Genomic DNA, 27,490 nt, shown 5'->3' on the forward strand with positions numbered 1-27,490 from the left:
GTGATCTACCCATCTAATCTTCAGCATTCTTCTGTAGCACCACATTTCGAAAGCTTCTATTCTCTTCCTGTCCAAACTATTTATCATCCATGTTTCACTTCCATACATGGCTACACTCCATACAAATACTTTCAGAAACGACTTCCTGACACTTAAATCTATAGTCGATGTTAACAAATTTCTCTTCTTCAGAAAAGCTTTCCTTGCCATTGCCAGTCTACATTTTATATCCTCTCTGCTTTGACCATCATCAGTTATTTTGCTCCCCAAATAGCAAAACTCCTTTACCACTTTAAGTGTCTGATTTCCCAAACTAATTCTCTCAGCATCATTCGACTTAATTCGACTACATTCCATTATCCTCGTTTTGCTTTTGTTGATGTTCATCTTATATCCTCCTTTCAAGACACTGTTCATTCCATTCAACTGCTCTTCCAAGTCCTTTGCTGTCTCTGACAGAATTACAATGTCATCGGCAAACCTCAAAGTTTTTATTTCTTCTCCATGGATTTTAATACCTACTCCGAATTTTTCTTTTGGTTTCTTTACTGCTTGCTCAATATACAGATTGAATAACATTGGGGAGAGGCTACAACCCTGTCTCACTCCCTTCCCAACCATCACTTCCCTTTCATGCCCCTCGACTCTTACAACTGCCATCTGGTTTCTGTACAAATTGTAAATAGCCTTTCGCTCCCTGTATTTTACCCCTGCCACCTTTAAAATTTGGAAGAAAGTATTCCAGTCAACATTGTCAAAAGCTTTCTCTAAGTCTACAAATGCTAGAAATGTAGGTTTGCCTTTCCTTAATCTTTCTTCTAAGATAAGTCATAGAGTCAGTATTGCCTCACGTTTTCCAATATTTATACGGAATCCAAACTGATCTTCCCCGATGTCAGCTTCTACCAGTTTTTCCATTCGTCTGTAAAGAATTTGTGTTAGTATTTTGCAGCTGTGACTTATTAAACTGATAGTTCGGTAATTTTCACAGCTGTCAACACCTGCTTTCTTTGGGATTGGAATTATTATGTTCTTCTTGAAGTCTGAGGGTACTTCGCCTGTCTCATACATCTTCCTCACCAGATGGTAGAGTTTTGTCAGGACTGGCTCTCCCAAGGCCGTCAGTATTTCTAGTGGAATGTTGTCTACTCCCGGGGCCTTGTTTCGGCTCAGGTCTTTCAGTGCTCTGTCAAACTCTTCACACAGTATCGTATCTCCCATTTCATCTTCATCTACATTCTCTTCCATTTGTATAATATTGTCCTCAAGTACATCACCCTTGTACAGACCCTCCATATACTCCTTCCATCTTTCTGCTTTCCCTTCTTTGGTTAGAACTGGGTTTCCATCTGAACTTTTGATATTCATACAAGTGGTTCTCTTTTCTTCAAATGTCTCTTTTAATTTTCCTGTAGGCAGTATCTATCTTACCCCTAGTGATAAGCCTCTACATCCTTACATTTGTCCTCTAGCCATCCCTGCTTAGCCATTTTGTACTTCCTATCGATCTCATTTTTGAGACGTTTGTATTCCTTTTTGCCTGCTTCATTTAGTGCATTTTTATATTTTATCCTTTCATCAATTAAATTCAATATTTCTTCTGTTACCCAAGGATTTCTACTAGCCCTCGTCTTTTTACCTACTTCATCCTCTGCTGTCTTCACTACTTCCTCCCTCAGAGCTACCCATTCTTCTTCTACTGTACTTCTTTCCCTCACTGCTGTCAATTGTTCCCTAATGCTCTCCCTGAAACTCTGTACAACCTCTGGTTTAGTCAGTTTATCCAGGTCCCATCTTCTTAAATTCCCACCTTTTTGCAGTTTCTTCAATTTTAATCTGCAGTTCATAACCAATAGATTGTGGTCAGAGTCCACATCTGCCCCTGGAAATGTCTTACAATTTAAAACCTGGTTCCTAAATCTCTGTGTTACCATTATATAATCTATCTGCTACCTTTTAGTATCTCCGGGAGCCTTCCATGTATACAACCTTCTTTTATGATTCTTGAATCAAGTGTTAGCTATGATTAAGTTATGCTCTGTGCAAAATTTTACCAGACGGCTTCCTCTTTCATTTCTTCCCCCCAATCCATATTCACCAGTTATGTTTCCTTCTCTCCCTTTTCCTACATTCGAATTCCAGTCACCAATGACTATTAAATTTTCATCTCCCTTCACTATCTGAATAATTTCTTTTATCTCATCATACATTTCATCAATTTCATAATCATCTGCAAAGCTAGTTGGCATATAAACTTGTACTACTGTAGTAGGCGTGGGCTTCGTGTCTGTCTTGGCCACAATAATGCGTTCACTATGCTGTTTGTAGTAGCTTACCCGCATTCCTATTTTCTTATTCATTATTAAACCTAATCCTGCATTACCTCTATTTGATTTTGTATTTATAACCCTGTATTCACCTGACCAAAAGTCTTGTTACTCCTGCCACCAAACTTCACAAAGTCCCACTATATCTAACTTTAACCTACCCATTTCCCTTTTTAAATTTTCTAACCTGCCTGCTCGATTAAGGGATCTGACATTCCACCTCCGATCCGTAGAACGCCAGTTTTCTTTCTTCTGATAACAATGTCCTCTTGGGTAGTCCCCGCCCGGAGAAGCGAATGGGGGACTATTTTACCTCCAGAATACTTTACCCAAGAGGACACCATCATCATTTAACCATACAGTAAAGTTGCATGCCCTCGGGAAAAATTACGACTGTAGTTTGCCCTTGCTTTCAGCCGTTCGCAGTACCAGCACAGCAAGGCCGTTTTAGTTATTGTTACAAGGCCAGATCAGTCAATCATCCAGACTGTTACCCCTGCAACTACTGAAAAGGCTGCTGCCGCTCTTCAGGAACCACATGTTTGTCTGGCCTCTCAACAGATACCCCTCCATTGTGGTTGCACCTACGGTACGGCCATCTGTATCGCTGAGGCACGCAAGCCTCCCCACCAACGGCAAGGTCCATGGTTCATGGTTGTTTATAAGAAAAATGTTTTATATGAGTTTGGCAAAGTATTGAAATGGTTTGATATTTTTTATTTCATGACTTTCTATTTTACCTTTTTGTTGAGGAAATTGCATTTTCTAGTGTTTTACAATAAATCTTTATTGTTTTCTTTATTTTTACCACAACATCCCTACATTTCACATTACAAATCAACAATTTTCGAGTAAAAGCCGAATTAAACATTGAAAATTACAGTTTTGCTATAAATACTGTTCATTTTTAAGTAACAGACAGAAGGATAACTATAGAAGAAAAATCATCTTTTAAGTGTTCTGCCAATAAAATGCAGTCTTTGGTTCATCTTTTCCTATTTTCTCTTTGTTCTTTCCAATTTAAGTCATTCGTAATTGTAATTTGTAGGTATTTCATTGAGTTTACGGCCTTTTAGAGTTGATTGATTTATCATGTAACTGAAATTTAATAGATTCCTTTTAGCACTCATGTGGATGACCTTACATTTTTCATTATTTGGGCTTAATTACCAATTTTCACACCATGCAGATATCTTTCCTAAATTGTTTTGCAATTTGTTTTGATTTCTGATGATTTTACTAGACAGTGAACAACAGCATCATCTGCACAACCTAAGATGGGTGCTCAGATTGTCTCCTAAATTGTTTATTTAGATACAGAACACCAGAAATCACCCTATGACTTTTTGTCAGTTACTTACTATGAACTGTGACCTCTCTGACAGGAAATGGCAATAACTGAGACAATATTCCATGAGCACGCAATTTGATTACAAGCTGCTTGGGAGGCATGGTGTTAAAAGCTATCTGGAAACCTAGAAATATGGAATCAGTTTGAAATCCCTTGTCAGTAGCACTCAGCATGTCGTGTGAGTAAAGAGGTAGTTGTGTTTCACAATAAAGGTGTTTTATAAATCCCGCAGTGACTGTGTGTCAATAGACAATATAGGTAATCCATAATGTTCAAACACAATATATGTTCCAAAATCCTGCTGTATATCGACATTTAGTGGACTACTCCTGTTGCCTTTATTAAATATTGGTGTAATCTGTGCAACTTTTTCAATCTTTCATCAAGTGAGCAGTTGTGTGTGATTAAGTGTGGAGCTACTGCGTCAGCATCCTCGGAAAGGAACCTAATTCGTATACAGTCTGAACCAGAAGATTTGCCTTTATTAACCCTTTAACTGCTCTGGACATGTTAATGCGTGTGCCTTTTTACCTGCCCCTGTGTGCTTGAACGTCTTTTTGTGCACCACCAGTCCTTCTGCCTAGTAATCTGAACATGTCTATGCATAGATAGGAGGACTAGTGGTGTGAGTAAACACCTTCAGAGAGCACAGGGATAGGTGCAAAGGAGCGCGCGCTAACATGTCCAGAGCAGTTAAAGGGTTAAGTGATTTAAGTTGCTTCACTGTTTTGAGGATATCTTCTTCCAAGTTACTTATGTTGGCAGCAGTTCTTGATTTGAATTCTGCTAGGGCTAGGAAAACACAGAAGAAGCAAATTAAGTTGCAGTGCCTGAAGAAACTGGCAATGATAAAATCTTGAGCAGTGAAGACACTGGAAAAATACACATGCCACCACAAATCATTGGCTTCATGATGAAATTCTTGCAGGATACTGGTGCAAATTGCCCTCTAATAAACCTGAATATTTATGAATTTCTGGACTGACCAAGAATATTTATGAATTTCTGGACTGACCAAAATACTTCGATTGAAATTCAACACTGAAAACATTTATTGGAGCCCAGATTAACTTAAAGGGAAAAATGATGACAGTGGTCAAAGACATCAGAACCACCAGAAAGCTTCCATTACTCTTTCTAAACTCACAGAAAACAGTCAGTATTCAATAATAATGAGTCACTGATTGCAAAAAATGGTGGATCAAAATTGATTTAAAGAAGCTGATAAAACAATATATGAACTTCATGAATCTCTTTTCCAGCCTGACTTAGGCACCAACAAAATAGTCCTGAAATTGAAGATAGTAGTCACATCAAATTTCCATTTGCTGTGATGGATAAAATTAAATAATAAATTGGAAGACTGACCAAAGAATCATTCTGGAAGCCAGTGAAGATCAGTCATTGTTAGACACTGGACTCGCATTCGAGAGGACGACGGTTCAATCCCGCGTCCGCCCATCCTGATTTAGGTTTTCCGTGATTTCCCTAAATTGCTCCTGGCAAATGCCAGGATGGTTCCTTTCAAAGGGCACGGCCGACTTCCTTCCCTAATCCGATGAGACCAATGACCTTACTGTCTGGTCTCCTTCCCCAAAACAACCAACCAACAACCAGTCATTGGGCTACACAATTGTGGCTGTACCAAAGCCAAATCAGTAAGGATACTCCGCTTTTACTGTTCAATTACCAGAGGCTACAATTTGGCATACCAAATGTCCCCGCAGTATACCAGTGATTTGCTGATCACTGCCTCATCTAAAGAAACATTACTAAAACGAATTCACCAACTGATTCACTGAAATTGCTGGATCACTGAATCAGTTTTCAAAGAAAAATATGTAATTCAGATGGACCAAGCAAGTTGCAGCAGCATGTTTGAAGCTCAAGAAGGAAACTAAATTGGTACACTTTGACCCCACTCAGAATGTAGAATTAGGCACACAAGAGTGTGTGTGTATGTGTGTGTGGGGGGGGGGGGGGGGGGGGAGATTACACTTTGCCCTTTCTTCTCTGTATTGCATTCAGAAGCACAAGCCTGCTCTACCTGTTTTCCCTCTGTATAGTTTTTTGTTGCTTTTGGAACAGAAACACCTTGTAAATTATGACATTTGTGATGCTTTCTACGTCTGTCTAGACCCTTTCATATTATCGTTATTCCGCCTGAGTAAGTTTTTTATATTCCTAAAGTCTTTAATTTTTCTTTCATTTACTCACCCTTTTATCAAGGTGCATATCAGAACATTTGAAATCTAAGGCATTGTATTTTATTTCTTTTAGGTAAACTATGAAGTAAATAATGTTTGCTGTCACTGCAAACAATTTCTGTTATTTATGTTTCTGGCTTAATTAATGCTTCTTATTTTCAGATTGGTGTATTCTCACAGTATAAGGACTTCACTGTGGGTATGAGAGTGGCATCTCCAGTACCCCAATAAAGTTCTGCTATTAGTACTGAAATTGACCTTCCAGCCAAGTGGTATTGCTGCTCAGATGTACCATCCAAGACACTTGAAGTGTCAGGTTGTTAATTTTGTATTGTATGTGCATATATATTTACGTGCGGTATTTAATGTTACCATAAGATTTACAAGATAATGTTTCCTCAGTCATAACAAAAATGACTGATAGTGCTCAAAGTTGTTTACTCCCTGGTAGACATGATAGTTCAAAATCCAAAAGAATAAAATTTCTACAGTTATTGTTCCTGTGTGCGCCTTGAGCTAAAAGGGCATATTTCCATGGCTCCATGTGGAAATGTGCACAAATCTGCATTTTCAACAGAATGATCTGCACGCTCATAATGTGTGTATTATGAAATCAGACTGGAAAATTTTAGAATTTTTATTTTTGCTTGTTAATGTATGCAAGTTTTATTACTTTTAGATCTATATACTTTTAAGGAATTTTATTTGTTTAAGTAACAACTGAGTACCTATGCGATGATTTTGTTTCACACTGGTTTTCTGTACAAGCCTAAAACAGTAACTAAGGCCACTAGTAATTTCTTGTACATTATATCAGTTTCCTGGCTGCTTTATCTTAGGTACGGAAATTCTATTAAGCTAAGAACACAAATCTTTTCATTTGATTTGTTGCTAAAGTAAATACTTACTGGATTCAAAATTAATGTACAGAGGACTGTAATGATTTGTGTGACTCCAGGTTAGTGGATTTAATAACTTTTATATCATCTTCATGTGCCTCTATAATGAAATGGGAACCAAATGTTCTCCAAATTTCGTCGTATAAGACCTTGTGTGTCACATGTAGTCAATTTTTCGTATCTGGACTCACGGTTTCATCCTAAGTAGACTTTTACAGTGAATCCGGGAAATAAAAAAAGGTGATGGAATATCCCTTGTCTAGTAGCTGTTATGTTTGTGGTGTATTATACCAATTATATTTGTCTGATATACTAGTGGTAAATTTCTAAGGTTCATTTTAATCCCATTATTGAAGCTGGTTTTGTGCTTAGTGTAGCCAAGTTGCGGAGATTGTTTGTGTGTGTTTGTGTTTGTGTTGAAAATCGAGAATGAGATTTTCACTCTGCAGCGGAGTGTGCGCTGTTATGAGACGAGGTACTGGCAGAAGTAAAGCTGTGAGGACGGGGCGTGAGTCGTGCTTGGGTAGCTCAGTCGGTAGAGCACTTGCCTCCGAAAGGCAAAGGTCCCGAGTTCGAGTCTCGGTCCGGCACACAGTTTTAATCTGCCAGGAAGTTTCGAAGTTGAAAATATTAGCATTCCATGCATAATATGTGCAGTGTAGATGCTTTTGGTTTTTGTGCATTATTTATTGAGAAAACAACAATAAAGGGCATGTTGTTATTGTTCACTTTCCCAAAGATTGGAAAATACATTTTCTATTTGAGTTCAGTGATGTATGACTGTCTAAAGATTGACTGAAGTTCTCGACAGTAAAGATGATGAAAAATGTAATTTTTTCCAACTTGTACCTTTTTAAATGCATCACTTGCGTTATGGTTATTTTCTGTAACTACAATAATACACAACTCAATATAACTATTCTACAGCCCTGGCACTGATACTACAGAGCTGAAATATTTTCTCTATGCTATCTCTTGCAATAGACATGCAGGAATTGATCTAACATGAACTGTTACTCTATCAGCATGACATTTGGGAGTGTATTGTTGTGCCTTCACCTTCTGACCATGTGGCTGTACAGTACGATCAAGTGTGTCATATTGTTATGCAACAAGATACTTAATAATTTTACTGTTTGGAATTATATTTGAGTTTTGATGTTGTACTGTATTAAGACACGCAATTCTGTAATGCATTATTGTTTATGACATGTATGTTGTTCTCAAAAGCCTTTTTCTTAATAACAAGAGATGAATACCAAATGGTCATGCTGCATACTGGAGTCATAATATTGTGACTCAGTAATGCTTCAGTTATTGAAATATTTGTCATGTTAGTTGAATTTCATGTGTACATTTACAGTTATCTTGGCACAACATTTTTCCACTCTTTAGTAACCTTGATTTAGAAAAACCTCAGAACACATTCCAGGAGATTAGTCATTGAAGCACTGTGTTTTCTGTTTTCTTTCTGTTTTTCCATATTCAAGAGTGCGGATGAGCAATCGTATCTGGTGAGTGAGTGTTATTCAGGTGTACACCTACTGCATGTCTGCAGATACTTACAGTTTCACTGATAAAAAAAAAGGTCCCACACCTGTTTCCTTCATTTATTAAATTACATAAAATAAGAAATACAATTACACATTTGGTAATATGTAATATATTCATACAGGGGTGTGCTTTTACTTTATCACTGATTGTAATGTCAGTGCAACAATAAGTCCTTGCATTCCCTTCAATCTACACCACTGAAATTGAACTTCATTAATAAAGTATTGAAATGAATTTACCTGATTGGTGTGGGCAGGAAAAGAAGTATCCAATGGTCAGTTCTCCTTTGAATTCATGCTTAGAATATTCTGTTGGTAGGCTTTCGTACTAATGAGGTTTTTGAGCAAAATTAATTGGTACTGCACATAAATGACTATGGCAATCATGATGCTAGATATTAAACTGTTTTGTAACATCACTGTTATTTGTTGACAGAGATGACTATTATTTGATTTTTCATGGAATCTGGTGATGATTGCTTGCTACATTCAAATTTTCCCGTCACCTTAATACTTCGGTAGCAACGTGCAGGCTGAGATCATAATTTCTCTTTGTAATTATGCATTATGGATAAGGTATTAATACTGCAAGTAGTATCTCCTCACATTCTCAGTGATAAATTACAGGACGATTCAGATGCAAAGTGAATGTACAAAAATACTTCTTTTTGACATGGGCAAGAACTCTGTCCAGAACAGGGTAAGACATTATTTTCCTTGAAAATACTCATCATTCAGATTCCAGAACAGCATATTTGTGCTGACCGCTGTGGCCGAGCGGTTCTAGGTGCTTCAGTCCGGAACCACACTGCTGCTACGGTCGCAGGTTCGAATCCTGCCTCGGGCATGGATGTGTGTGATGTCCTTAGGTTAGTTAGGTTTATGTAGCTCTAAGTCTAGGGGACTGATGTTAAGTCCCACAGTGCTTAGAGCCATTTGAACCATTTTTTGAGCATATTTGTTTGTGTTTGCTGTGTGCTTTTTCCACCAACAAAGTGATATCTTACGTCACTGGCAAGAACTGTTTGTTTGGCATTATGTCCTGTAGGGGAAGAAGATAAACTTACCTGTTACCTTCGCAGACCATGTCTGTACATGTCATTCACCATTTGGCCATCTGTAACCTTGTTTTGGTAATGTTGAATAGCTGTTGTGAAATGTTGTATACAATGGTGTTAAATTAATTTAAATGCAAAACATTTAGCAGTAGCTGGAAGACACATTGTTTTAAACTTGTTCTTTGTATCAGACTTGGTTTCATGATACAGAGTTTGCTATCATTACCTGTAGTTATTGAGGATAACCACGTCTTCATTTTTGAGAATGACGGTAAATATTGTGGTTTTCATCTGATGTGATTGTGTATGCTTTAATATAACATTGGCACCTCTTGGTTGGACAGTGTAATCTGCTGACTGCATTTTCAGGGTGTATTTCTGTAAGAAAAAAGTGTTCATTGTTTAGGTTTCAATTAAATTAATCAAAACCTTGAATAGAATATATGTGTATGTTGTATCCTCAGTACATTGCTGCCTTCAGCAGATGCACAATTTTTTGTACAGCTAAACATGATGAACCTGTGTGTGCTCAGTATCATGCTCAAATAATTATGATATTTTTTGAATTTTTGGTCAGAGCTATCTAATTTTTAATTTTTTGTTGTTATATTAACGGCTCCAAGTATTAACGTTGTAACTCCAAATTGTTTATTCAAAAAGATTTTGGGCTTGCAGCCGGTCGTCGTTGGCTTCCATCCACGATATTTCGACTGGACAACTGCCAGCCATCCTCAGGTGAGCCATCGAAGATTGACGAAGACGCGCTCCGTTTCGTAATATATAGCGTGCAGCGAGTATTCCGCGCATGTGTCAAAATCATATGGACAGACGAACCGTACTGCCCGCCAGCAGCGCCCTCGCTGGTGGAATTACAAAAATCAATTGTCTTCAGCGTTGTCAATTGCCGCGGCCATCGGAGTACTCTGACGTCTTCGTCTGGAGCAGATCTTAGAGATGACGGGGGTACCACGCATTATCAAGCTGGTAGCCATTGTCATGGTTGATAAGATTGTCTGTCATGCGAATTTCCACTGATTCTTTTATGACAGAGTCCCAAAAGGATGTTGCTGTGGCCAAAATTGTTGTCTTGTCATAATCCATTGAGTGTCCAGTGGAAATGCAATGCTGAGCAATTGCAGACTTTCTAGGTTGCAAAAGGCGAGTACAGCGTTGATGTTCAGTGCAACGTTCTTCTACTGTTCGCAATGTTTGTCCTATATATGATATGCCACACTGACAAGGTATTTTATAAATTCTCGCCTTCCGCAATACCAGATCATCTTTCACTGATCCCAGTAAGTCGGAAATCTTCGATGGTGGATGGAAAATTACTTTCACTTCGAAACTGTGGAGGATTCTGGCAATTTTTAAGGAAATGTTGCCAACAAAGGGAAGGAAAGCTAAAGATTTAGTAGGTGTGCTCTCTTCTTTCTCCACTCCCTGTTCCTTTGGCTTAATTGCAAGTGCCTTACTAATTAGACGGGTAGAATATCCATTCTCTTTGAATACCCTCTTCAGATGGGCAAGCTCTTCAGGCAAACTATCTGCATCTGTCACTACATGATCTCTGTGTACAAGCGTTTTAAGTACACTCATTGTTTGCGATGGGTGATGGCAGCTGGGCGAATTTAAATACAAATCGGTATGTGTGGGCTTTTGATAAACCGAATGCCCCAGAGAGCCATCACTCTTCTGTCTAACTAGCACATCCAAGAAAGGGAGGCAACCATTTTTCTCTAATTCCATGGCAAACCGAATGTTCTCATGAATGAATGGAGATGAGATGATCTAAAAACTCTATTAATTTTTCTTCTCCATGAGGCCACACTACAAAAGTGCCATCCACGTACCTCCAAGAAACAGTTGGTTTGAGGGCTGCTGATTCAAGTGCTCTCTCCTCAAAATCCTCAATAAAAAGGTTGGCCACCAAGTGATACTAGGGGCTACCCGTGGCGACACCGTCAATCTGTTCAAAATATTCTTGGTTGAACGTAATCTATGTTGAGGAGAGAGCATGGCGAAACAAAGCAGTGATTCCCACCTGAAACTTATTGCCAATCAGTGCCAAGGAGTCTGCAAGAAGTAAATTTCACTCCAAATTGTTTATTTTACAGGAAAAGCAAAAGAAGTTTAACGTGAACAGCATAAATCAAAGTTTATTTCAATTTTTTTGAAACTTAACAGATACAAGTTCTGTTAGTTCTACCTGTTTTCAAAGATGGACTTTGAGGGCTTATGATGCTTTTCTCTGGAAAAATCTAAATCATATTTCTATGATAAGTTGCGCTACATAGTTTTATGACAACAAAAGATGAGAAAGGAATGTATTAAGACATTCTTTTACACTTTCCATTAGTGATCCTCATTCATCAGCACTTGATATAGCACCATCAGTATGTTCTGGTGTACCGGTTTGTGTTTAAACTGGCTTGGATAAAACGGATGATAAGCAGTTGGGATGCGCTTGCCGTTGCGTAAGGACAAGACATTCTTAAACTCCTGTTCTCTGATTGGCAAGAACCTGTGATAAGTCAGTTTGAGGATGTAACAGGGTGGTAGTGGCCTTCCTCTAGATTGCTTCTGGACACACACACTCTTTGCTTCTTCCTGGTAAGTGTACTTGAAGTACACTGTGATGGTCACCCTTTTAAGACAGGAATTTCCTGGGGCACTTTACTCCATGTACCTTATTTTTATTGGTATGTACAGCCACTGTTGCTTCTGCACTACTTCCTTGAAGTCATATATTAAATCCTGACTCTCTTCATTAGCTGTGTATGGCTTGCTGGTGGCCTTACTCATTCTATTTAAGGTGACCCACTGATGCAGAACATGGAGAGATTGTTTCTTCTTTCAGTTAGAGCATCTATTGACTCGTCGTCATTCTGAGAATGCCCCTGTTCTAGAAAGTGACATGTGACTGGTATTCCAAATTTAATAGATGCAATGACAAACATAGAAAGTAGCAATTTGTCCCTATTTTGTCCTCTACAGCTGTATGAATAGAATTTAAATGTTTTGTCATCTTTACCAGCTTGCATTTGTAAGAAATGGTATAGGTGCCTGACTATTTTATTTGGACCATGACAGGCAGTGGCGTCCTGCCAAACTTAGTGCTGTTGTTCCTTGTTTCTGATGACACATACTCAAAATAGAATACTTCTGTTTGTAGTAATAAATGCTCAAATCTGACTATGGTGTAGCCAACACTTTCTGCAGATCGAAGTGTGCAATGATAATGGTATTGTCTGAGAGTGAAGTGAATTTAACAATGTGAGAAAGAGAGAGATTGCTACTTACCGTAAAGACGATATTTTAAGTTGCAAACTGCGCTACTGAGGCACGTACACATTAGCTTTCAGCCACATTTGTCAGAAAAAGAAAACAAGACGTAAGCACATCTCACGCACACATCAGCCATCTATGGCATCTCGGACCTGATAAATTATGTAAATAATCTTGCTTTTTGATAATAAATCCATGGGATGAACATTTGGGAACCAGGAACTACAGCCTCAGCATCACTAGGAAACAATTCCCTCTTATTTACAGTTCACTCTCCCGTTGAAAGAAATGGGCAGCTTCTTCTTCTTCTTCTTCTTCTTCTTCTTCATCTTCTTCTTCTTCATTACGGCCTCTTTAGGACCACGGGTAGCCCCTCTGTGAACTGCATTTTCCTCTTCTTCTCCCAGAACCTCTTCATTCTTTCTCTTCTTCTCTCCCGCTCTTCTTCTGAGATCTTCAGTGTTCTTTTCTCCTTCGGCTCCACTGGTGTCACTCTTAATCTTTTCCTATATTCTTCTCTGTCGTTGACCTCCGGCATATTGCTTGGTGTGTATTTATTCCTCCAATTTTCCTTTCCTTCACCCTTGATCCCCAATTCCAACCAGTCCTTCCAAGTTCAACAACCTACTTGGTTCCTGCCTTTTCCCTTGTCCTCCCTGTTGTTCACCACACACTCTTTGTCCATACTCATCCTAATTACATGTTCATCAAACTTTGCCTTTTTGAGTCTGATTTCCTTGAATACTGTTCTCATGTTCCGGTACAATTCTTCCCTAGATCTTTGCATCCACCTCTTTCGGGAGCTAGTATTTTTCCTCAGTATTTTTCTCTAGTTGTTCTGCCCCATTTCTTCCTAGTGTCATCGTCTCAGCAGCATATAATACTGCATTCCTCACCATTGCCATGTAGTGGCTTATTTTTGCCTCTATGGATATATTCTTTTTATTGTACATCTCTCTCATCACACAGAAGGCTGAAATTATCTTCTTTATCCTCTCTGTTATTCCCTCCTTGCTCCTGTTCCTTCCTGTTATAAATTCTCCCAGGTATTTAAATTTGTCCACCATTTGCGCAATGCCTTCCGGTGTTTCCCAGTCTGCAGTGGTATTTAATGTCTTTGTCTTGTTATAGGCGATCCTCAGTCCCACGTTTCTGGCTACCTTACTTAAGTTGTCGAGTTGTGTCTTTGCGTCTTCTTCCATCTCACGTACCATGCTTTGTCGTCTGCAAAGGCTAGGCAGTCCACTTGAGCCCTGTTGTCCTTTTTGTCCCCCACATGGGTCTTTGATATTCCCATTTCCTCGTTTTTTTGCTCTCCACTGCCTGATTACTTTGTCCAGTGCTATATTGAACAACAATGGTGACAATCCATCTCCCTGTTTAACACCAGTCTTGATCTCAATTCTTCTGACAGTGCTCTTCTGAATCTCACCCTTGCTGTTGTGTCTGTCAGAATTTCTTTTATGAGTTCTTGTGTAGTTCCATGTAGTCCTTTGTTCTTCAGGACCCTAACAAGAGTCTGTCTGTCGATGGAGTCATATGCCTTTGTGAAGTCCACGAAGGTTATTACTGTCTCTTCGTTTTTTAAGGCCCTATGTTCTATCAGTTGCTTCAGGATAAATATCTGTTCTATACATCCTCTTCTCATCATGAATCCCGCTTGGTAGTCGCCAGCTGTACTTTCTATCTGTTCTTCTACTGTTTTGAGCAAGAGTTTAGACAGCACCTTGTATCAGAAGTCTAGTAGCGATATTCCTCTGTAGTTGTTTGCATCTCTTGTCCCCCTTCTTATGTATTGGTACTACAGATGCATTCTTCCGTCCTTCTGGCAACTTCTTTGTCCTCCAAATCTGGTGGATTATGTTAGTCATGTTGTCTATTGTTTTGTTGCCTCCGCACATTATCATCTTGGCTGCTATACCATCTTCTCCACCTCCCTTATTATTCTTTAGATCGCTTATGGCATGTGCGACTTCATCCCTGGTTGGAGGGCGTGGCTCTCTCTCTCTCTCTCTTCTGTGTCAGTCCCCAATTCTAGCTCGTCTTCAGGTGATTCGCAGTTCAGCAGGTCGTGAAAGTAGTCTGCAAAAAATCCTACAGTTCTCCTTCACACTAACTACCAGCTCCCCTTTCTTATCTCTTATAAACAGTTCTCTACTCTTGTATCCAATCAGACTCTTTTGAATTTCCCAAAAAAGTGTCTGCTGCTGTTTTTCCTGAAGTTGATCTAAATCTTGTCCAGTTCCTGCTTCATCATCTGGTCAGGGCAGCTTCCTTTCTTGCTCCTAAGAACACTTCCCATTTTTCTGGGTCCTTCTTGCTGCTCCGGTCTCTTCAGGCTTTCCTGCGAGTTTCTACCGCTTCCTCACATTCCTTGTTCCACCACCAGTGCTTCCATTTCTTTTCTTCCTTTCCCTATAGTTCAGCCTGTTTGCCATCTTTTGCTTCATGTTGCCCCACTCATTGAAACCTACCATTCTCCCAGGGAAAACATCAGAACATGAATTGCAATTCTTTTCATTGGTGAAAGAGTTCTTACATGACTTACAATATTCTGAAGATTGCTGTTGCTGCTTAATTTGCGGTGATAGAAATAAGATTTTTATACAGGAGGAAAATGGTGAAGTAACAACTCTGGAAAACATCATAACTCACTTTTACCATTTTTCGACTTACGGTGTTAATACTTGGATACGTTGATATGTTGTTGCTTTTGATATAATTATGATTTTTACATTTAGGATGTCTTTGTTAAACTATGAGATATTCCTGTAGTAATTATGTGGCAGACTGTTCTGTTAGGTGTTGTAGTACACTTAAGAAATGTATCATAGGACTGTCTGTCACAGTAGAGGATTCTTGTTTTTAGACCTGTTATCATTGCATGGTTGGTGCGTATTGCAGATTGAAACAGCCATTATACATTTTTCGTAGTTCAAAATCACAAGGTTTTGCAAGTGATAGTGTTTGCCACTTTTATTTTTTGTACATGTACATTTCCTTATGTGAAATTTGTTTTAGACTTATAGTGATATCTATGATTAGTAGATTTACAGTTCTTTTGTATTCTTGAAAAGATGAAATATTATTTTAATATTGTATAATGTGGAAAAACTGTGAAATTCTATATTCTGTTAGTGTTCTCTACTTTTGTCAAAGGGGAAAGAAACGTCTCTCAGAAGTTGCATGGTATGCCTCTGTAGCCTGTAGGGGTTGTAACTGCTCAGTTCTTATAGTGTGTCCTTTTATACTGAATAACTTGTAAGCTTGTAAGTCCTTCAGTAACTGAAACAAGTGGGGTGGAGGAAAGGGTTTGATGTATACAAGGATGGGCTACTTGCTCACTACTTCGTAGTCTGCTTAATGCTTTGTATATTTTTTACTTTTGATTTTGAAAGATTTTTTAAAAATGGGGATAAAAAAATTTGGAGCAGTTTTTATTGATGTTGAGTAGTTCTTATGATGTAGAGAGAGTTTTATCTCATACGTACCATAAACCTTAGTTGTTCATTTTCAGAATTGAATTGTACGTCGCTATTACCAGATATTTTTTGTTCAAGTAGTTGCTCCGTGGTTGCAGTAGAATAGTAAGGTGTGGCAAGTAAATCACTTTCACTAAAGTGGGTCTCCGATATTTTGAGATTATCCAAAAATGGATCCACACAATGCGTAAACCATGCTCTGTCACTAAAACACTCAGGCTGACAGTACCATCTAGTCTAGCAATTGTAATAACAACAGACGTTGCATACCGTACAATTAGAAATGAAATGGTTTTGACTGGTTGTTTCGGTAATGCACTCTCCCGATGTTACAACAACACTTCAAATGTCATTATGAACTTGTGGTTTTTGGGTAAGTCCTTATAAGTTTATCAGAATTTGTGTAAATATTGTAACAATACGTAAGGCTGTGAATTAAATCATTACATGAAGTGTGAAAAAAAAGCCAAGAAGGCTGTGAAACTGCTTTATGACTTTATATTTCTAAAAGTAAATACATTGTGAATGCTGTTTTCTTACAAGAAAATTCTCTTACTGACTGGATGCCAAAATGCAATGAAGTTCCTCTTCATTTGAAATCTCCTTTCAGTTTTTTTTGCTGAGGAGCTGTATTCAGTAATAGAAGGACTAACATAAAGCAGTGTTCCAGTGCAGTCATTTGCAAACAAAAAATCGTAGGCATATTATTTGTGTGTAAAGGTTCATTGTGTGCATGTATGTAGATTCAGTTTTCTGTTGCCGTTGGGAGGAACTGTGAAGTAATTGCTGTTTTCTACCCTCATTTTCTGATCTTTGGATGTACAAATTGCTAAAGAGGATTTTTATATAACTGTGAATTGTAGCCAAGTAACATGTCAACTGTTACTTAGTAATTTGATATTACCATTGCTATATCGGTGTTGTATCTCTGTTGATGGTTTTTAGAGTAATAAGAAATCTGTACATCTCAGCACCTTTCTTCATTGTACTTAGTAAACTTTATCAAAATGACAATAATATTCTTTTGTATGTATTCCATGTGGTAAGGCTGTGAAACTGGGTCTACCATTGTCTGCTGTGTCCTTAGATGTATTAATTTTGGCACTTATGAGAAGATCTTGGAGTTTTGCTTTGTGTTACTGAAACAAGGTGCACGAGAACACAAGCAATAAATTAAATGTTGTTGTTAATGTTATGTGTTTTGTATGAATTCATGTTTAGCCCACCAATTCCTTCAGATACACAATTTCTTCATCTCGAGGTTTTAATCATAAGAAATTCATAAGTAGTTGTTATTTTTACCAGCAGTTGAAATAAACAAAATAATTTTCCTTTATTATTGACAACGCTCGTGCTGTCAAATACATTTATTTTTCGCTCTCCAGTTGTCTTTTCTTAAAATACTTGTGTCCATAAAGCTAGAGGTCTTAAAAACACTGGGGAAAAAAATGAGGTATGGTGTACTGAGATGCTCTGGTGACACTGGACTTGTGATACAGTTATATAGGTACAAGATATGTGTCTGAGTCATCCTTACTCTGTTGATCTGACTGGCATCACTCTGCTGGATACAATAGAATGTCAGGACAGGTAGTGATCCTCCACACATGACCATACAGCCTGCACAGAGGCTCCCCAGATAGTGCAGCATGGGCCTCATTGTTAAGATATTCCATTTCTTCCAGATGTTTATAATAAACATGCAAGTAAATAGTAGAATTTCACCAGCAAAGCATTAAGTAGAAGCATAAAGTTGAAGATTCAGGAGGGAATAATGACAATATTATGAAAATTACTGATTGCTATTCACTATACAGAGTTGAGTTTGTGTGTGTGTGTGTGTGTGTGTGTGTGTGTGTGTGTGTGTGTGTTTAAAAGAAGGCCTTTTGGCCAAAGGCTCACATTTGGCAGTCTTTTTGCTGTGTCTATCTACAGCTCAACATATCTACGTGGGGAGTAGCAATCGATCCTTCCTATAAAACATTAAGTGGATCATATATGCTCTGTTAACACACATTCCTCCCCCAGAGGGCTCGCTGCTCTTTGGCGGGTCCGAGCTCGGCTACCATGGGGTCCCAGCCTTTGCAGCATCTTTTCCCTTCTACGCTGCATGTCTATCCTCTTGCTGTTTCTTTTTTTTGTCAATATCAGAATACTCTCCACTGTTTTTGTTCCTTTTTTTTTTCTTTCTTCGTTCACCACCACCTCCTACCCTTCTTCTGCTTTGGCATTTGAGGTTCCTCATTTTCTTCTTCCTCCCTGTATGCTCGTGAAGGCCGACCCATGCCTCTGATGTTTAACAGGTGATTGGGTAACATGTAGTTCCTAGTCCCAGTCGACAGATAGGGTTTGTACGTACCGGTGGTATAGCCCAGGCCCGGGGAGGGCTGATTGCCTATTGATCCCTCCGTCAAGTGTTCAGGAGGTGTGAATAATCACCTAAGGTGGATTGCGCCCCCTCCTGAAGGAGGCCCCCAGTTGGAAGAAGTGTGCCATTGGAGATGCTGGCAATCGGGTATTTTCGCGCAATGAGCCAATCATCTTCACAGTCAATGGCTACGGAATGTAAATGGAATGAGGTTAATGATTCAAAGACCCTCCCAGCTGCACCACGGTTCCTCGTGGTTTTACATACTGAAGACGGTCTGTCATTGACTAAGCTAAATTCGTTTATTATTCAGAAAGCTGTTGTTGAAGTTGCTAGTCCTGCGAAATCCTGCTCTCGTTTACACAATGACACAGTGCTTTTGGAGACTACTGCTGATTCTTAAGCACAACAATTGCTTGCAGCTTCGCTCCTCCATGGCTATCCTGTTCATGTTGAGGCCCATCGAATGCTGAATTCTTCATATGGTGTTATTTGCATTAGGCTGCTCAATGGTTTGACTGAGGCAGAAATCCAAATGTACCTCTCTGATTAGGGTATCATGGGTGTCCATCGGGTGATGAAGAAGGTAGATGCATCCTTAGTGCCCACACTCACTCTTTTTCTCACATTTGATAGAGTGGTACTTCCGTCCAAGATCAAAGTAGGCTTCGATGTTAACATAGTCCAACCCTACATTCTGAACCCGATGCCCTGCTACCAGTGCCATCATTTAAACCACACTCGAATGTCTTGTCGACACCTGGCCAAATGAGTAAACTGTGGTAGGGATGCGCATGAGGGCGATTGTCCGCCTCCTCCTACCCGCTGTATCAACTGCATTGGTGACCATACCGCCGCCTCTTAAGATTGTCACATGTGTCTCGATGAGTGCGACATCCAAGAGATGTGGGTAAAGGGAAAATTGCCTTACCTGGTCACTTGCAAGTTGTTTGCTAGTCGGAAACCCTGTGTTCTCCTATCCAACACTTATTTTTACAGTACTGTTATTGCTACATCTTGCTCCTTGAAGGACATGGCCATGCAGACATGTGACCTCAAACACAGCACTGCCGTTGTGAAATCATGGTAGCATTGCTGTCTCCAACTGTGCAACAAGCCACCATACATTCGATCCTGGGGCAATTTCGCTACACAACCAGCAGGCCAGAAAGGACAGAAGGAATACTCCCGCGAAAACTTCCTACGTCCCTCCAGCCATCAAACATCTGAGTCTTCCTCTGCCAACCAGAGAGGCTCCAAGAAGTCGAACAAAGGCAATTGGTCTTCTCCTTTGCTGACTTGAGATCTTCTTTGACAGTGTTGCCACGTGATACCCTCACCTGGCTGACCTCCATGTCGCTGGTGAGCACCACCAACCATTTTTCTACCTTGGACTCCGCAGATCAAAACAGGGAGAATGCAAATGCCTCTGTAGATCTAATGGAACAGGATCCTCCAGCCTCTGTGCCCTATAGCAGAGAGTCGGTGAAGGACGACACTTGGCAACCGCTGAGGTGATAACCTGTATTTTTTCTGTTGTTTCCTTTCCTCGTTAAGACTCTCCTTCAATGGAACAATCGTTGCCTTCGATCCAACAAAGAGGATTTATGGCTGCTCTTAGAATAACAGTGTCTGCTTCTTCTCTGCCTCGAGGAAACAAAATTATGTCCTCATGGCCACTTTGAGTGCTCGTATTTCTTCCTGGTCCGTTTTGACCTTCTGCCCCGAGGATGGCATTCCATGTCGTGGGGGAGTCGTGCTGCTCATAAGTGATTACATTTATAGTCAACCCATCTCCCAGACTACTTATCTTTACCGAGCAAGGTGGCACAGTGGTTAGACACTGGACTCGCATTCGGGAGGACGACGGTTCAATCCCGCGTCCGGCCATCCTGATTTAGGTTTTCCGTGATTTCCCTAAATTGCTCCAGGTAAATGCCAGGATGGTTCCTTTCAAAGGGCACGGCCGACTTCCTTCCCCATCCTTCCCTAATCCGATGAGACCGCTGACCTCACTGTGTGGTCTCCTTCCCCACAACAACCAACCAACCAACCAACCTACTTATCTTCAAGCTGTTGCATTTTACCTTTTCCTTCCTCACTTGACCTTTTCCCTTCGTACTGTTTACATCCCTCTGTGATTTGATGTCACTAGGGCAGACTTCCTCCAGCTCATCAGGCAGCTACCTCACCTCTTTCTGCTGCTTGGTGACTTTCAATGCACACCATCCCCATTGGGGTTCTCTCAGAACTTGTCGGAGAGTTGCCCTCTTGGCTGACCTTCTAAATCAACCTCCTCTGCCATAACGCAGGTGCACGCATGTTCCTTTCAAGCTCCACGGATACATATTCACATCTGGCTCTATCCTTCTGCACTGCTTAGCCTGCCCATTGTCTCGAGTGGTCCATTCTGTCTGACACATACTCAAGCGACCATTTCCCATGTGCTATCCATTTACTGACTTGTACCCCACCTGAGTGCGTACCCAAATGTCAGCTTTCTAATGCCAAGTGGAGGCTTTACTCCTTTCTGGCGACCTTTTGACAAAAAACATTTCCCCAGTTGTGATGATGACCATGTAGAATATCTTACAACCATTATCCTTACCGCTGCAGAACATTCCATTCCTCGCACTTCCTTTTTACCACACTGTGTCAAAGTCTGTAGGTCGACTGAGGCAAGCTGTGATGCAATATGTGTGCAGGCACATGCTCTTTGTGGTTTTAACTGTCATCTTACGATGGAAAACTACATTCATTATGAACAGTTGCACGCACAGTGTTGTCACATTCTTCAAGATAGCAAACAAGCTAGCTGGATTTCATTCACTCGTTCCTTTAACAGTTTCACTCCCTCCAGTGTCATGTGAGCCAACCTCAGTTGGCTCTCTGGGACCACGATCCATTTCCCAATTTCTGGCCTGACATTAGCAGACAATGTCATAGTGGACCCTACTGCTATCTCCAACACCTTGGGCCGCCATTTTGCGGACATTTTGAGCTCCTCCCACTATCGCCCTGCCTTCCTTCTTCGGAAACTAGCGGAGACTCCATGGGCGTTTCCCTTCTTGTCTCCAAATCGTGAGTGCTACAATGCTGCCCTTCTATGAGTGAGCTAGATCACACTCTCACTTCATCCCAATCCTTCGCTCTGTGGCCAGATGATGTTCACATTCGGATTTTGCAGCACCTTTCTCTTGCGAGCAAGCGCTTTCTGTTTCATATGTACAACCGCATCTGGATGGACGGTACATTTTCCAGAGGCTGGTGTGAAGCCATTGTCATACCCATACCTAAGCATGATAAAGACAAAAACCTTCCTTTTAGCTAACCCCCATTTCTCTCACCAGCTGTATTTGTAAGGTGATGAAATGTATGCTTTATGCCCAGCTGGTGTGGTGGGCAAGTCTTGCAATTTACTGACCACAGCACAGTGTGGCTTTCGAACACGATGTTCTACAATTGACCATCTGGTCACTTTGTCCACCCATGTCATGAATGGTTTTCTGCTGAAATCCCAGACTGTGGTAGTGTTTTTCGATTTGGAGAAAGCCTACGACACCTGCTGCAGGACTGGTGTCCTCCAAACTCTCTACACATGGGGCTTCCAAGGCTGCATGCCCCATTTTCTTCAGGTATTTTTAAAAGACTGAGTTTTCAAGGTCATGTGGGTTCTGCCTTGTCGGACACCTTTATTCAGGGAAATGGTGTGCCTCAGGGTTCCTGAGTCTTGCCCTCTTTGCTATCGCCATTAACCCTATAATGGCCTCTCCCCCACTGGGCATCTCCAGCTCTCTTTTCGTTGATGATTTCGCCATCCATTGCAGTTTTCCAAGGACTTGTCTAATTGAGTGGTGTCTCCAGCAATGTCTCGATCATCTTTACTCATGGAGCATCAACAATGGACTTTGTTTTTCCACTGACAAAACAGTTTATATGAATTTCTGACGGTGCAGTTGGTTTCATCCACCGTGTTTACATTATGGGCTTGTTGCTCTTCCATTCATTGAAACATGTTCGATAGGAAACTTTCTTGGTCCTCCCATGTGTCTTAACTGGCAGCCCACTGGCCAACTGTATGTGGTCCCTCAGTGTCACCACTGGTACTTACTGGGGAGCTGATTGAGCCACCCTCCTCTGCTTGTACCGGTCCCTTGTCTGTTGGAAACTAGACTATGGGTGTTTCATTTCTGGATTCATTTCTGGATCTGCACGTGTGTCCCTCTTACGCCATCTCAATACTATCCACCATTGTGGCATCCATTTGGCCACTGGCACCTTTTACACTAGCCTGGTTGAGAGTGCTGCCGGACTACCACTGTCCTAATGCCGTGACTTTCTCTGCAGCAGGTATGCATGCCGTTTGTCTGCCGTGCGTGGCCACCCATTCATTGCTTCCTTCCTTTATGACTCATTTGATCGCCAGTATGGGGCTCGTTGCTCTTCTATGTTATCTCCCGTAGTTCACGTTCAGCTCTTGCTCCGACAGCTTAAATTCACGCTACCTGCAGCTTTCCCAATGGATGTAAATGTTGTGTCTAGACAAGACAGCCTAGACACAATGAGAGGAAGCCGAAAGGCACGTGCTTAAGCTCACGCAGGCTGGCGTGAGGTCTGAAACAGGATACGTAATGAATGCTATAAAGAAAAGTACGTAGCTTCTGGAATACTTAACTTTAATCCATAATTGTAGAACATCGCTCTTGATGATACATGCTTCATATAATAAATATCAATTGAATACGGCGCCTTGCTAGGTCGTAGCAATTGACTTAGCTGAAGGCTATGCTAACTATCTTCTCGGCAAATGAGAGAGTCTTTGTCAGTGTAGCATCGCTAGCAAAGTCGGCTGTACAACTAGGGCGAGTGCTAGTACGTCTCTCTAGACCTGCCGTGTGGTGGTGCTCGGTCTGCGATTACTGACAGTGGCGAGATGCGGGTCCGACCTATACTACCGGACCGCGGCCGATTTAAAAGCTACCACCTAGCAAGTGTGGTGTCTGGCAGTGACACCACAGTGAACCCTTCACTACCTTGGTTTCATGTGGCGGCCTGTGTTCACCTTCGCCTTCATTTGCTTCCTATGGACACTACTCCAGCTGTGCTCTATGGGCTTAAGTTTCACAACCTTCGCATGGAACTTCGTGATAGTACCTTTGTGTACACTGATGGCTCTTAGACTGACTGTGGTGTCAGGTGTGCCCTTGTCATTGGCGCCAAAGTTTTTTTGGTATCGGCTTCTGGAACACTGCTTGGTATTTACAGCAGTACATCTGGTGACACAGGCTTTTCAATTGTGTCATCTGCTCTGACTCTCTGTGCCCTTAAGGCTCTGTGTGCTGTACACCATCCCCCCCTTAGTGCAATGGGTCCAGGAAGGCTGTCACTTGCTCACTTTTGATGGAGGTATTGTGATTTTTATGTGGGTTCCTGGTCACGTCAGTGTGACAGGAAATGAGGCTGCTGACACTGTTGCCAACACTGCAGTCCTTGTACCTCAGCCCTCCATTTCTTACATTCCCTCTGATGATCTCTGTGCTGCTGTTTGTCAGCAGCTGGCATCACTTTGGCATTGCTACTGGTCCTCTCTTCATGGGAACAATTCTGGCGTATTAAGCCTCTCCCAGCAGATTAGACGACCTCCGCTTGCTGTGAGATCATTTAACTATGTTTCACATTGAGCAGTGTCTTTTTAGCCATTGCCATTTGTTAAGTGGTGTTCCTCCACCACTTTGTGCACATTGCGCTCAACTTTTGATGGTCCGCCATTTCCTGATGGAATGCCCCTTTTTTAACTGCTTATGTTCTGTTTGTGTTTGCTGTCTCAATTGTCAGCCATTTTAGAAAAAGATGCACGGGCTGTCGACAATGTTTTACTTTTTATCTGTCGTAGCAGTGTGGCGAAGGCCATTTAATTTTTAGTTCTGGACATCCGTTTGTGGTGTATTATATAGTCCTTTTGCTACATCCCTCTTTTTAGCTGTCTTCTCTTTCGTTGACTGTGATTGATGTGTAGTCGTTTTTAACTCCTCTCTCTGTCTTCGTGTTCTACAGTTTTGACATGGGTGCGTATGACCCTAGTTGTTTTTGCACCCTAAAATAAAACAACGCACACATTCCTTTTTCTTAATCCCAGTTCAAATGTATGACAACATCCTCTAAGATTACTGAGAATATTTTTTGGTGATATGGAATCTCCGTGTCCAATTACTCTTTCAGTTTTGAAATTTGATGTAGATGTTTATCAGTATACTAATGTAGGTTGAATCAATGCATTGTTTTTCAGTGACTAATTAGTACATATTTTGTTGAAGCTATGTGAAATGAATCATAGGCAAAGTGGTAATTCCCATTCATTGCCAACTGTAATATTTTGTTTTTGTTTATGGTCCATTATTTGATATCCGCTTCGATAGCCAGTTTGACTCTTTGCCTGATTAATATCTACTTTTTTTTTTTATCCTTCAAATGGCAGTAACTTTAGTGTACATCTTGTACATTACTAATAGGTATATTGTTTTGTGATGATAGATTTGTTTAAGGCCCAAGTTTGGAGGATTAATATTGTGAGGCTTGGTTATCAAATAGGCATACTTGAATGTACCATTTGAAATAGATAATGCAGGTATTAGGTCTGAGGGGAGGAGGAGGGAGGGAGTGAAAAGATGATAATCTGGAGTTGCAAAGTTGGAAATGTGGAGGGTTATCCATAACATCCCAATAAAATGAGTCCAAGAGCACATTGATGGCTTAAGGCTGTGTGAGGACAGGTGCTGTTGTGCAACAAGTATACTCTTCTCATCACCATTCCCCTCCTTTTGTTTTGAATGCTTATTTTGAACTTTTTAGAGTCTCATTATATCAGTGTGCATTGATGGTCTCCTGCTGAGGCAGAAATTTGCAGGGTGGTGCTATGAGAGGAAGCAGGAAATGACTAATGAAATTACTACATTTGGCTCCTGGCGCTAATTAGCAGACAGGGCTGAACGTGAAAAAATAATTTCGTGGAGCTGCTTGAAGTTTACGAGATCTGGAGGAGTCAGCTATCAGCCATCGCTGGGGGAGGGAGTCTTTCTACATCTAGGCTGGAGGTAATGATTTAAATGTTTAACATCCCTGAAGTCAGGAGTGAGTGGTCTTTCATCATCCACAAAGTTACATTTTCCATGCGGAAGAAGAGTTTGGAGATTCTGCTTTCCCACTGTTTGCTGGGGTTTAGTGGGCGGGCACATGCTTGGTAAAAGGTTAACTTAAAGCAGAGTGTGGAGCCACTAGATAGCTGGTGTTGGGATTGGAGAAAATTGACAGACATGGCGAGGTCTAACAGAAACCATAAATTACATGTTTCCATGGCAACATGAAGTGTGGTGTTTTGTGTGACTTTTACCTACTGACTTTGGATTCTAGTCCTGTTTTGTCTTTGTGGAGATTCGGTAAAAGTTGCTGGGAGGCAGCTGGGGACCAGTTTGCAGACTGATTTGTCAGTTAGCAGTGCAATAAACGTTTCCGAGCAATCTAGACAGTAGTGCATCGTATAATTTGTCTCGCACGCCCCACATCGCTAACACATCGTTCTACGTGAGCTATCTCATGCGAACGTAGTATGCCGCAGGACTGCGCGAATGTTCAAGAGATCCAGCATGAAGCGGTGCGATGTGGTTACTTTGTCCTATGCGAATTGTTGGCGAAGAACTTAAGCGGATGTGCTGACCACTATGAAATTCTTATCATCCGATTTTAAGAAAACTATCCAATTGAAAAGTTTGATTCCTTCACATCTTACAGCATGATATGTTCACTTGCTACAGCACTGAACTTCTTTTCTTTATTCGCCATAGGTACTGTTCCATACTGGAATTAAGTAAATAATTGCAGGAAATGTTAAGAGTTTATAAAAGGTAAATACGCATTGTGTAGACTATTCAATTTAGGCCACATATTGCTTTATATGAAATATAGCTGACATATCAAAATTGTATTTAAAGATGAGAAAATTATGGTATCTATATCTTTTCACGAGATATTGATTTTTATGTTTACAGGAAGGTCACACGTGCTATGTGAATCATGTGGTCGTACACCCGTTGTATTTCAGAAATGATTCAAAATATCGAAATGAGCTTGCCCACAAGGAGGTGTTTCTTTTGTCACGTGGTTAATACTTGAAACGTTTTTATCTACCGAGATATGGACGCAACAAAAGTTTTTTCGGTGGAATGTTGAACTTTAACAGCATTTAACATCTCGTCAAGGAAGAATTCTGTGGCATTGCGCTCCTTAATACACTGAAGACTCAAAGAAATTGGTACACCTGCCTAATATGGTGTAGGACCCCCACGAGGATGCAGAAGTGCCGCAACATGACGTGGCACGGACTCGACTAATGTCTGAAGTAGTGCTGGAAGGAATTAACACCATGAATCCTGCAAGGCTGTCTATAAATCCGTTAGAGTACAAGGGGATGGAAGTCTCTTCTGAACAGCACGTTGCAAGGCATACCAGATATGCTCAATTATGTTCATGTCTGGGGAGTCTGGAGGCCAGCGGAAGTGTTTCATCTCAGAAGAGTGTTCCTGGAGCCGCTCTGTAGCAGTTCTGGATGTTTGAGGTGTTTCGTTGCCCTACTGGAAATTTCCAAGTCTGTCGGAATCCACAATGGACGTGAATGGATACAGGTGATCAGACAGGATGCTTACATATGTGTCACCTGTCAGAGTTTTATCTAGACATATCAGGGGTCCCATATCACACCAACTGCACACACCCCACACTGGTACAGAGCCTCCGCCAGCTTGAACAGTCCCCTGCTGACATGCAGTGTCCATCCGCTCGATACAATTTGAAACGTGACTTGTCCGACCAGGCAACGTGTTTCCAGTCACCAACAGTCCAAAGTCGATGTTGACGGGCCCAGGTTGGGCATAAAGCTTTACGTCGTGCAGTCATCAAGGGTGCACGAG

The 27,490-nt window shown here is 40.8% G+C and overlaps 1 protein-coding gene and 1 non-coding gene across 2 annotated transcripts in view; both read left to right on the forward strand.

Moving 5' to 3' along the window:
* LOC126462417 (protein rogdi) overlaps positions 1–8,013 on the forward strand; it is an 83,567-nt gene extending 75,554 nt beyond the window's left edge. The window contains exon 7 of the mRNA XM_050096071.1: positions 6,048–8,013. Within this exon, the coding sequence (XP_049952028.1) occupies positions 6,048–6,116 (69 nt within the window). The 3' untranslated portion in view covers positions 6,117–8,013. The remainder of the gene's footprint in view (positions 1–6,047) is intronic.
* Positions 7,301–7,375, forward strand: Trnas-cga (transfer RNA serine (anticodon CGA)). Its single transcript has one exon. It is a non-coding gene; the product is annotated as a tRNA-Ser (tRNA).
* Positions 8,014–27,490: the final 19,477 nt, after the last annotated feature.

This window comes from Schistocerca serialis, chromosome 1, assembly GCF_023864345.2.
Source record: "Schistocerca serialis cubense isolate TAMUIC-IGC-003099 chromosome 1, iqSchSeri2.2, whole genome shotgun sequence".
NCBI lineage: Eukaryota > Metazoa > Arthropoda > Insecta > Orthoptera > Acrididae > Schistocerca > Schistocerca serialis.